The following is a 13,243-nucleotide window of genomic DNA, read 5'->3' as shown; positions in this document are numbered from 1 at the left end:
AAGAGCTAGAGATTATTACTAGACTAACAAAAGAACAGAAAAAGAGAGGTTCCTAACACGTCAACATTCACTATGGAGAACGAATTGGGAATGAGAATTCTAGGAAGAAATGGGAACCTTCAAAGGATGTATGTAATGGGACACAGATGGGGTTAAACAAACAAAGGCTGAGGACTTTTTCTCTGCAATTCTAAGCTCACAATGGGAGGATACTAAAAATAGACTGTAACCTTCTTTCTTATGTAATTCCTGATTTCCTCAATAGAATTCATTTGCGTTTATACGTATTAAACACTAAAACGGAATATAAACTGAAGCCTGACTTTTTAAATTCACATATTTAATTGTGACATATCATGCGTATTTTGTTACTTTTCAAACTCCATTCTACAGAATTCCATTTCCCTACTCATTTATTCACATTAAAAAACTATGACATTGTTTCTTCCAAGCAAGACTTCATTCTAGGAGCTCCAGGAGTCAAACAAGTGTGTTTCCTAACCTGCAGTAGCTTATGATGTAGGGGCTTTGAAGTGAATATTTAAATAAGTATCAGATGTCTGAAACTTTAAATTTTAGAATCGGACACAAGGACTAGGAGGAGATAGTTTTCAAAGCTAGTGTATGAAACATTTCTGAAATTAGAAATTTGACAACTTGGCTGTGAAGAGCCTCTGCTCATAGAGCTACTCTTTTCAGCAAAATACGTATTCTTCGGGGAGATGCACAATTTTAACTTACTCTTCATGGAGTTATTTCAAAACTACAGGGGAACACTTCTGTAACGTAAATGTTGAGAAATAATGTAAACACCTAAATTTCTACATTTTCTAATATGATTTTAGTCTAAATGTAGAACAAAGGATAGAACCAAAGGAAAATCCTGTATCTCACCAAAAATAAAACTTGCCCGGGGCGGGGGGCAACCTACAATAGATACTTGGACCTAATCAGGTTTCATTTAGGCATGAGTATTATCAGTCATGTTACTATCACAGTAAGAATCCTTATCCTTAACCAAATGTCACATTTCCTCCACTATGGGAAAGCTTTTCCTAATATAATTTGACGGTCATTATATATTTTCCAGCCCATTCTTTTATCAGCCTCCACCTGTAGGATTTACCAAAGTACAACAAAAGAAAAGAAAAGAAAACAAAGCAAAACATTCAACACGTCATGTATCTGTAAAGTGGGTTTTTTCTTGCTAACTTTCCATGACACACATAAAATAATGATACACAGCCTCCTCTTAAATTTTCAGAGTAAATAAGGGAGAAAACTCAATTCAGAGCAGGAAAGTGAGTTTCACAGGAGAGAACTTTACCTTGGTACCAAAATGTAAGACTTGGCTAGATGATGTAGGCCATGAATCATCAGGACCAGGTTTGTCAGAAAGCCTTTAGAGCAAAAATATACAACAAAAACATGTTCATTTATTTTAAAAGAAAATTTAAAAAGTTAAGTGATAGGTCACCTATCTGTATATTAAACCACGATTCTTGGTATCATTAAAAGTTGGCCTCTGGTTTTTTACATTAAGTTTTATTTTAATTACAGTAATAATAGCATCAAGTGTTATATTAGTTTATTAATATAGTGATTCACCAACTCCATACTCACCCCATGCTCATCATGACAAGGGCACTCCTTTATCCCCATCACCTCTTTCAGCCCTCACACCACTAAACTCCTCTCTGGGAACCATCTGTTTGTTCTCGGCAGTTAAGAGCCTATTTCTTGGTTTGTCTCTCCCTTATTCTTTCCCTTTGCACTTTTCTTGTTTCTTAAGTGCTCATGATTAGCATCACATGGTATTTGCCTTTCCCTGATTTTCCTTAACATACTACTCTCAGTCTCCATCCAGGGCATTGAAATGGCAAGATTTCATTGTTTCATGGTTGAGTAATATTCCAGTGTGTGTGTGTGAGTGTGTGTGTATGTGTGTGTGTGTGTATACATATCCACACACATACATACATATAGGACTTCTCCTTCTTTCACTCATTTGTCCATGGACGCTTGCACTGGCTATTGGAAATAATGCTGCAATAAACACAGAGGTGCATGTGTCCCATGGAATTCGTGTTTTTGTATTATCTTGGGTAGTATCCAGTAGTTACTGGATCATAGGAGAGTTCTGTTATTAATTTTTTGAGAAACCTCCATACTGTTTTCCACAGGGGCCGCATTTGCATTTTCACCAACAGTACAAGAGGTTTCCTTTGTCTCCACATCCTCGCAAACACCTGCTTCTTGTGTCTTGGAGTGTAGTCATTCTGACAGGTGTGAAGTGATATCTCGTTGTTCTTTTGGGGAGCATTTTTTCATGTGTCTGTTGACCATATGTATATTGTCTTTGGAAAAATGTCTGGTTATGTCTTCTGCTCATTTTTAAACTGGGCTTTTTTGGAGGGGAGGATACTTACTCGTATCAATTTTTTATCCTTTATGGATACTAACGCTTTACTGGATTTGCAAAACATTTGCAAATATGTTCTCCCATCCCAGAGGATGCCTTTCAGTTTTGAAGGCTTCCTTCACTGTGCAAAAGCTTTGTAGGCTCATGTAGTCCCCCAAGTTTGTTCTCGCTTTATTTCCCTTGGCTCAGGAGACATAACTAGTAAAATGTTGCTACAGCCAAAGTCAGAGAAATGACGGCCCGTGCTCTCTTCAAGGATTTTTTTTTTATGGTTTCAAGTATCACACGTAGGTCTGTAATTCATTTTGAGGTTATTTGTGTGTATGGTACAGAAATTGGTCCAGGGTCATTCTTTGGAATGTGGCTTGTCCGGTTTACCCAACACCATTTGGTGAAGAGACTGCCTTTTCCGCACTGGATAGTCTTTCCTGTTTGTGGAAGATGAACTGACCATACACTGCTGAATTTATGTCTGGGTTTGCGGTTCTAGTCCACTGAGCTATGAGGCTATTTTGTACGCCAGTAGCCACCATACTGTTTGGATTACTACAGCTTTGGAATACAACTTGAAAGCTGAGATTGTGATACCTCCAGGTTTCCTCGTTTTCAATATTGCTTTGGCCATTCAAGGTCTTTTGTGGTTCTATACAACGTTTAGGATTGTTTGTCTAGCTCTGTGCCAAATGCTGTTGGTATGTTGACAGGGATTGCATGACATCTGTCGATGGCTTTGGGTAGTGTAGACACTTTAAAAATATGTATTCTTCCCATCTGTGAGCATCGGATGTCTTTCTCTTTCTTTCCGTCACCTTCAATTTCTTTCATCAGTGTTTTACGGTTTCCCGAGTACAGGCCTTTCACAATTTGGACCCTGTTTTAAAAAAGCTTTTGGTTCTCTATTTTGCCTCGACCTCTCCTAACCTGTGAAATCTCCAGGAAAGACCCAGTCTCAGTTTCCATAACCAAATGTGACAGGCAGGGAATGCTCTGAAATGGTTGAAAATTAAATGTATAAACGTTACTACAATGACGTCTCACCTCACATCTGTCAGAATGGCTCAGTTTCAACACACAGGAAACAACAAGGGTTGCTCAGGGTGTGGAGAAAAAACAACCCTTGTGCACCGGTCATGGGATGTAAATTGGTATTGCCACAGTGAAAGCCAGTATGGAGGGGCCTCAACAAATTAAAAACACACATCCCATAGGATCCAGTGGTTCCACTACTGGGTATTTATTTACCCAAGGGAAATGGAAATACTAATTTGAAAAGATATATGCACCCCTATCTTTATTATAGCATTATTTACAATAGACAAGATATGGAAGCAACCCAAGTGTCCACCAATACATGAAGAGACCACACACACACAAGCACATACACACACACACACACGCAGACACACACACACACACACACAATGAAATATTACGCAGCTCTAAAAGAGAATGAGATCTTGCCATCTGCCACATGATGGATATACCTAGATGGTTTGAGGCTAAGTGAAATAAGTCAGACAGAATAAGACAAATCCTATATGATTTCACTTCTGTGTAGAATGTAAAAAGGGGAATAAATGAACAAACAGAGCAAAAGCAGAAACAGACCCATAAATGCAGAGATTTGACTCTTGCCAGAAGGGAGGGGAGGTGGGGGGATGGACAAAATGGGTGAAGGGGAGAGGGAAGTTCAGGGTTCCAGTTATAGAATGAATAAATCACAAGGCTCAAAGGTACAGCATAGGGAATCTTGTCAGTGGTATCGTAATAGCATCATACATTGACAGATGGGAGCTACGCTTATGGCGATCACGGTGAAACATCCAGAGTTGTTGCATCACATATTACCTTGTGTGTCAGGTAGATCTCCGTTTAAGGAAATATATCAAAGTTTAGGTTTCTATGTTATGAGTGGTAGGACTAACTAGAGATTGAAAGATTCAAAGTTCCCAAGGCCAACTTTGTTCCCACAATGGTCTTGCCTTATTTAGGTCCATAATAACTAGCAAGACATTCCAAGCCTTCAGGGGCATTCAGCTACCAAGGAGGGAGACTGTGATCAAATGGTCCTGGTGGTTGTGCCTCTATTTCTCTATACGCTGCCTGAATATTTTCTTCCCTATGAGCTCCCACTGCTACATCACTCTTCGGCACGGTTCTGTGGCATTCCCCAACCTTTCAATCTTTAGCCTATGAAGCCATACACTCCTACAACAAGGATGGGCTCCAATGACCGAGGGTAGGAGCCATGTCCTGCTCCCGGAGAACAAGCGAATTGGGAGTCTCAGTCATCCACACAGTCACCTCAACATAGGCATGTTATCACCGATCCAGATGAAGCTCCCTTACTGATTTGACAAGTCAGTCCTACCCCTGCCCAGCACTACAAGTACATGGGAAGGGCATCACAGATTGAGGAAAAGAGGTGGAGTGAGGAGACTGCTTGCCTTGGGCCATACATCTCTGATGCTCGGAATCTCCACCACCCACCCCCAATCCCTTGAGAGGATCTAAGCCATCCTCCCTCAGTTGGGGTGGAAGTAGGGGATATCTTATTTCTATTTGCTGTAAACAGACTCTTCCCAGCAGCTCAAATGATCTTTAATCTCTCTCATCAGAAAATCTGAGGTATGCTCGCACCTTCAATGAAACCAACACACACAAAAGCAGAAACCTGGTCACCACCCTCTTGAACACTCTATTTGAATATGCCTTTCTAAACAACTCCCCGAATCCTGGGTCCTTCATTCCTGTCATTCACCTTTATCTCACTTGGCATAAACCCCCATATTCTGACATCTTTTCTCAAGCTCTTATTCCTAACCAACTCAGTGTTGTTCTCCTTGAAACCTGGTCTCCTCTGCTAATTCGATTCTTACCCTCCTTCATTGTATTCATTAGACCCCTCCCCAGCTTTCTATTATTAAAACAGTTGCCTGCGAGATGAAGACAAAAAAGAAGGAAGAAAGGAAAGAAAGAAAGAAAACCAGAATTTAAATCTCATTTCTGTCACTTATCATATCCAAATAGGTCACTTCAATCTCTTTTGAGTTTCAAATTCTCCATGGAAACAACCATTGGGCAAGGAGGTGAAACATAGGTTGACGTACCAGAGGGTGTTTTGAGGAATCAACCTCTGAGGTTCCCTAAATCTTGAGACTCTAAGTGCTTTTGAAATGGCCTCTGGAAAAATGGAGAGTCCTTAGCTGGCAGAAGTGGGAAAATTATTGGAAAAAAAAAAGAAATAGCAAGGAAACCAGAGAAGAAAGTCAAAAGGCAAAAACAGTACAAAAAAGTCACGGGGGAAAAAAAAACTCCAAAAAAACCCAAAAAGCTTCCTAGAACTAGACAAGGGTACTAGCCCAAAGGGAAACAAGCCGGGGAACTTAGGCAACAGAGAATCATATAGCAATATCCTCGAAATAGAGGCTGGATTTAATTAATGTAACATGGTCTACAACTACATATCCTTCCCTTACAGAAAACTCATTTGTCTCAAGAAGAGGGGATACCACTACATCTAAGGAGCTGCCTGACGACATCTTGCTTATTATGTAAAAGCCTTGACACCATGGCCATAGCTGACATCCACCCTAAAATCTCGGACAGTAAAAACAAGGGACTAGTTACCACTGCACTAATGACTTTTGTTAGCGCTAGTGGTCAAATATATGAGGCCAAATGCTTGGACTAATCTGGGTTCTTAAGAAAACCCTAAATTAGGGTTGCGACACCATTACCTTTGACATTCTGAGCTGATCTGCCCTAGGATCTGTACCTTCATCTCAGTGCTGCTGAGGAACCAGAGAATGGATGTGGAAGCTTCACGGGCTGATGGGCAAAGCCCAACGGCTACCCATTAACTATGGAATCATGGTCGAGTCTTCAACCTCCCTGAACCACAGTTGCGAAAGTAATAAAAAGTAGGCTACAATAACACAGCTACTTTGCAAAGCTATACAATGACTATATACCTGAACAGATGTTACGCATAGGATATAGTGTCTAGTCCAGGGTAGAACACGCAACAACTGCTTTTGTTCTCTGCGTTCCCTTAGGAGACACATAATTTTCTGTTCACTCATTCCATTTCCTCTCCTTTCATTATCCGTTTCATTTCATTTCATTCCTTTATACTTTGAGAGTGAGTGCACACAGAAATCGGGAAAGATATCCCAAGGAGGCTGTCAGCGCAAAACCCGACGTGGGGCTTGAACTCACAAACCTGAGTTGAAATCAAGAGTCACACCTTAACTGACTGAGCCACCCGGGTACCCCAGCAAATGTCATTTTTACAAATCCATAAAAATCCTACCTGGTTATAGAGTCTTCTTCAGCCTTCTCATCTGATCCTAAAGAAGAAAGCAAAATACATGTTAAATCAACAATCGAAAAATAGAGGAAATTACAAGTGTACGGCTTGTGATTTGTTGAAAAGTATTGCTTTGGGACCACAGCAGGAAACCACACTACACTGAATGGTAATTATACCATTCGTAGGCTTAAAGCACTAAGAAATCTTACTTTCTCCTCTATATTGACCAAAAGCAAGAATGGGTTTTATCAGAATTTGACAGCTACAGGTGAACTGATGTTTACAATGGCCATCACTGACCGACTCTATGGCACTGGAGGAAACTGGTATCGTTAGGAGAATGATTATCATGAGCTGACAATGTCAGACTGAAACTAGCATGATTTTTCTGGACTTCCACTACTAGAGGAGTTGAGAGTACCTTTAGTTTGCTGTAACACGGCAGAACTTCCCCAGCTCTTCAGCAGACACTCTTCAGTTTTAGGAGGAAACACCCCCTCACAAAGTGTGCTCTATAGCTATTGTACTTTTCAGCATGGCCAAACCATAGCAAGCAGACGCTCCCTGGCCTTATTTCCAATGGCAAGGTAAGAAGGAAAGATTTGGCATTCCAGTTTGATAAAAGTTCTAACCTCTTGAGACTGCCTCCTTCCATTGCTAGAGAGTCTATCTAGACCCACCGCACATCACAGAGGAGGAGGATCCCAATGTGAGTGCTGTGTAGTGGTTCATGATGTCATTTTTCTCAACTCTCCCCATTAGGTGACACACATGGAGAGAAATCATACTTTCTTTCATGGAAGGCAGAGGTCATCAGATCCTCTACTGATGAGCAACTAAACAAAACAAAGGGCAAGGAATATCTTGAACGCCTACATTCAATTACCAGGATATTTTCACTTTCTGAACATTCAAAGACATCCACTCTATGATTCTAACTATAGGACACGTGGAAAGAGCAAGGCTATGGAGCTAAGGGTTGGCGTGAATGGAGGGAGAAACGGGCACGGCACAGAGGACTTTTAAGGCAGTGGAACTCTTTCACACGATACCACAAAGGTGGATTCACATCATTACACATTTGTTAAAACTCATAGAATGTATAACACCAAGGCTGAAAGTTAATGCAAATTAGAGACTTGGTCTCAAAACGAAGAGTTTGTGTCCATAGAAAATGCACCACTGTTGTCAGGGTGCCTGGGTGGCTCAGTTGGTTCAGCGTCCAACTCTGGATGTGAGCTCAGGTCATGATCTCACCGTTCATGGGATCAAGTCCTGCATCAGGCTCTGTGCTGACAGCACAGGATTCTTTCCCCCCTCTCCCTCTGCCCCTTGGCTGCTCACACACATGCATGCTCTCTCGCTCAAAATTAAACCAAGGATCTGAAAGAAAAATCCTACTACAAACGGACCACTGTCGTGCAAGATGTTAACAACAGGGGAGGCTAGGCGTGTACGGGAGCATGGTATGGTATATGCAGACTCTCTGTACTTCCTATTATATTTTGCTGTGAACTTAAAACTGATGAAAAAATCAGGCTTATTAAATGTATGAAACAACAAAAGCAACAAAATATGGTATCCATTGTAGCTACTCTTAGCATATACTTACTCACGATACAGTCATCTTGAACATTAAATTAGAGATCAAAGTAACACAATAGGGGTACTGTCTCCCATCTGGGAGTATATGAAAATACATAAACAAAACACAAAAATACAACAGTTATTTGTATTCGTAGGCAAGAAAACAATTGATGAATATGACCCAAAATCTTATACCTATAAACAGGGGCTCAGCACCATAGGAATAACACCTGGGTTTTCCATATAATTAAGAGATTTTCATTCTCATTTTAAATCAAAAATCATTATGTTGATCATACCTAAGCATCATAATGAAAGCTTAATCCCATAAAAAAAGATTATAATGACCTAATATGGCCCTCCCAAGGAATTTTTGTACAAATACCTACTTCATATGGATGATGAAACTGAAACCATTACCATGGTAACCATCATGTTACTTGCTAGTAAAATAAAATTTGAAGACACCACCAAAAATGACGTCAGGACTATAATTCCTATGCAGAACAGATTTCATCCAGCAGGCCAAAGATGGCTATCCTCAGAACATCCTTCTTGAATGACTGGCCCTTGGTGGTTCCCTGGGATCTTGGATTTAAGGAGGGTTCCCACCATTCCCTAGCTGGTTAAGAGTGGTTCACTGTGCCTAAGTGCTGGTACAAGCAATGTCCTTAAGGCTGTACACTTGATTTCCTTGGTGGAAACCTGGAATTTTGGGACATGCGAAGGAGAAGATGCCTATGTGATTAGCATTTGATGAAACCTCGGGCACTGAGTATCCATAAGCCTCGTACTGGCAGACAACATTTCACTTGTGCTGTCCTAATTTCATGCTGGAGGAATTTAGCACACCCTGCTAACTCCATAGAGAAAGGATTCCTGGAAGCCTGCGCTTGGTTTCCTCTGGCCTTCACCCCATACACCATTGCTCGGTGCTGATTGGCCTTACTTGCCTGTCCCCATACCAATCCACACGCATGACTACAGCTATATGCTGAGTCCCGTGAGCTCTTCTAGTGAATAATCAAATCTGGGTGTCATTGGGATGCCTCTAACACAACTGCATTATATGCAATTTTATTATTTGGGTTGATGTCTTACACGTGGTTACAGTCAGAAGGCCATGTCACAGAATACCTTTCCTGGAATCTCTTTTCTTGGTATTTGCCTTGAAAATTCCTACATCCCTATAGATCCATTTGAAGAAAGGTTTAAAAGGAATAGATGAAATCATGATGTCAGAAATTGTGAAACAAGCAACAACCTTATTTTACTCCGAAAAAAAAAAAGAGTGAGAGAGAGAGAGAGAGAGAGAGAGCGAGAGCGAATCCTGGTGATTGCCCCTATGTTCTACCATATAAAAGTTCTCTGAAATATGAAAAATCAGTTAATTTTCTCCAACTAACTAGGACTTAGTTCATTTTTCTGGCAGATAGGAATCAAAGAAGTACCAGGGATCATTCTACAACAATCAGAACTATCAGACAGAATATGAAAGCATACTACTGATTATAGTGTTTTTTTGTTTCTTTTCCTTAATTTCCTAGAACATTAAAAATATGGGGCGCCTGGGTGGCGCAGTCAGTTAAGCGTCCGACTTCAGCCAGGTCACGATCTCGCGGTCCGTGAGTTCGAGCCCCGCGTCAGGCTCTGGGCTGATGGCTCGGAGCCTGGAGCCTGTTTCCGATTCTGTGTCTCCCTCTCTCTGACCCTCCCCCATTCATGCTCTGTCTCTCTCTGTCCCAAAAATAAATAAAAAACGTTGAAAAAAAACCATAGTTCACCTATTAAAGGCAGTTATTGGCAAAATAATCAAAAGTCACAAATACGGCATCCAAAATGTCAGATGAGTTATCCTGATGTCTCCCTATCTGACCCTCCTTCCAATTCTTTTATTTTGCCCTAATTGATTCTACCGTATGAAGTACCCCCATTTTATATGGCATTAATGTATATACACTTATCGCTGACTACAGATGCTTATGTTCATCCATGGTAGTTAGGACATATCTCTGCATCATCAGCTAGGTCAGTCCTTAATGTCTTGCCAACAGTGAGGATCACAGTAAGAGTGGGAACACTAGGGGATACGACTCTGACAAATTCTGGTACGAGAAGCTCACCTGATAGTGTTGCTGCATTTCAAATAGTCTGCTCTTCCCTTTAAAGAACTAGTGTATTTTACCACCTTCCAGTAGAAACACAATACACACCGGCTTACTTTCCTTCATTTACTCCCTGTAGTCTCGGCCATTCACATCATTCCCTCTTTGGCTCTTCTCTTCTTTCCTGAGGTTCCTTAGGCCTTCCAGTATCTTGAAAGGGAACTAGTCATTTAGCTCCTTTGTTGGCACTCTCAATTTAATCTGTTGCTGGCACCACATACGATATGCAACTTATCTCCTTTTCACATCTCTTTCTCTTTCCTATGCACTTAACAGGCCGTTTTCTTTACATATTAGAATATATCAGTATTCCTGTTTTAAATCAACATTCTGTCAAATGACCTTTGCATAAAATACAGTACTTACCTTCTACTTGTCCACTTAATATACTTTGCCCTTTCTGATCCACAGCTCCAGAGACATGAGGAACATATTTGTTGGGCTTCTCAGACATACTCTGTTAAAAGTAGCATCGGTAATGAGTTGCGTGAAGACTTCATAAGCCTTTTCCAAGAAAATATCTGAATTTATGATTTTAATAACAATCAGACTTACAAATAAGAAAGACGTATTGAACACCAAAACCTTTAAATACCAAACCTCATATATGCTCTCTTGATTCAGCGTACCATTGAATCTTCATTTGGCTATTGACTCTCTAAACGGATCATGGAAGGCCAGAATAAGTACTTTCAAAGGCAGAAGCCTGACTTGTGTGCAGATTTCAAAAAGGTACTAACAAAACACCTTCCTTTGCATTCCTGACCAAAATAAAAGGACATTTGAAATAAGTTTTGAAACAAATTCTTTAAAAGTGTACTTGCTATAAATGAAAACTCCTTCTAATAAAATGGCAGACATTTGTTTCAGTGTCAATTCATACCTCACATGATCAGAAACTTTGGAGTATATCATGTTGAGTATCAACAAAACACTGTTGTAGCTGCTGCTTCGTTTAGGTAAACAAAGGCTTGACCTTTTTCTGGACGAAAGAAGGGTTGGATCGAATGGCAAAGTAGTAAGAAAAACTTTTCTTAAAATCATGGTGAACTAGTAGCAAAAAAATGTAGATATAGGTATGGGACTCTTCAGATTGTGTAGTAAGCATTCAAACGGCAAGTATAAGAACATTTATGTCTCAGTCACCTGAAATGTGCCAAGCACTCATTTCACTATGCACCTTTTCTGTTTTACACACAACCATAATAATGATTGTGATGATGGAGTGGGTCTTCCCACTTCTTGGTCACTCTAAGTAAGACATTGGAGTAAAATGATGATCCGTGGTCCTCTCTGTCCAGAATGTCCCTCGCCACGGTCTACATGACTGGTCCTTCTCATCTTTCACTTGGCACCTTTTGCCACCCTCAGATCTTTTCTGACTACCAAAATTCCCACTCCCACTCTCATCGTCATCCTCACTGCAAATGCCCCCAATATTCTCTCAACTAACATTGTCCATTTCCTATCGATGAAGCCTTTATAGTCACTTATAATGGATTGCTGTCGACTTACTTTTCTGCTCCAGCCACAACAACCTAAACCCTCCCCTTGTACACTCAGTAGCTAACTGCTTGGCACATACTCAGTATACAAGGACCAATTAATTAAGGTCAAAACATTTACACTAATCTCACTGAGTAGATCTCAAAAGTACCAAATCACTATACTGTTGACCCTTGAACAAAGCAAGGGTTACGGGCTCTGATGGCCATGCACTCGAAAATCCACAAATATCTTTTGAAACCTCAAAACCAAATCAAAAAAACCCAAAATTACTACTGAATTTCCTACTTTAAAAGCAATCACACTTAAAAATCAAAAAGTATATATGTATTGAAAACCAGAACATTAAAGCAGAAGGGCTTGTATATGCTCTCTAGGTCTCATCTACCTTTTCGGCCTCATTTGGCCATTGACTCTGTAAACTGAGCATGGAAAGTCAGGGTTAGGATAACGGAATGCTGAGCTTACCAACAATATACACAGTCGATTAATGCATGTTTTCCCTGTTATATGTATTACATACTGTATTCTTACACTATAAACTAAAGAAAAGGTTACTAAGAAAATCATAAAAAAGGGGTGCTGGGTGGCACTGTCGGTTCAGGGTCAGGCTCTTGACTTTGGCTCAGGTCATGACCTGAGTTCAACGCTGGCAGTGTGGAGCCTGATGAAGATTCTCTCTCTGCCCCCGCTTCCCTACTCACGTGCTCTGTCTTCTCTCTCTCTCACAAAACAAATAATTAAAGAAAAGAAAAACAAGACGAAAAAGAAAATCATAAGGAAGAGAAAATATGTTTACAGGATGGTACTGTATTTATTGAAAAAAATCTGTACGTATGTGGACTCCCACAGTCCAAACCCATCTTGTTCAAGGGTCAAATGTATACCTATATGACGTCTCCACTAAGAGTTTACTGGAACTTATTATAGCCCCAAATGAGAAAATCAAAAACGCATTCTAACTTTGCCATTCTTTTCTGGACACTAGGGCCATTTTATTGGCCTTCGAACACCTTCCCATTGAAAACAAGCATTCTTGGGGGGCTTGGGTGACTTAGTCGATTAGGCACCCAACTTTGAAATTGCGAAAAGGAAAGTAAAAGGTGGAGGGAGGAGTTAAGATGGCAGGGGAGGGGATCAGAATTTCCCTTGTCCCTCAAACACAGCAGTATTGAGGCCACAACACTTGGAATACCAGGAATACAGGCTGCAGAGGGACAGAAAAATCTCCACAGGTGCAAAGTGAAA

General features: G+C 40.5%; 1 protein-coding gene across 1 annotated transcript in view; it reads right to left on the bottom strand.

Annotated features, from left to right (window-relative positions):
* The window catches only part of LOC131495870 (ankyrin repeat domain-containing protein 26-like), a 181,545-nt gene that overhangs the window by 117,382 nt on the left and 50,920 nt on the right, over positions 1 to 13,243 (bottom strand). Inside the window, exon 9 of the mRNA XM_058701044.1 lies at positions 1,328 to 1,400. Coding sequence (XP_058557027.1) covers positions 1,328 to 1,400 — 73 coding nt within the window. The remainder of the gene's footprint in view (positions 1 to 1,327; positions 1,401 to 13,243) is intronic.

This window comes from Neofelis nebulosa, chromosome 15 (assembly GCF_028018385.1).
Source record: "Neofelis nebulosa isolate mNeoNeb1 chromosome 15, mNeoNeb1.pri, whole genome shotgun sequence".
Lineage (NCBI taxonomy): Eukaryota > Metazoa > Chordata > Mammalia > Carnivora > Felidae > Neofelis > Neofelis nebulosa.
The sequence above is the reverse complement of the archived record's forward strand: the minus strand, read 5'-3'. Positions and strand labels throughout refer to the sequence as shown.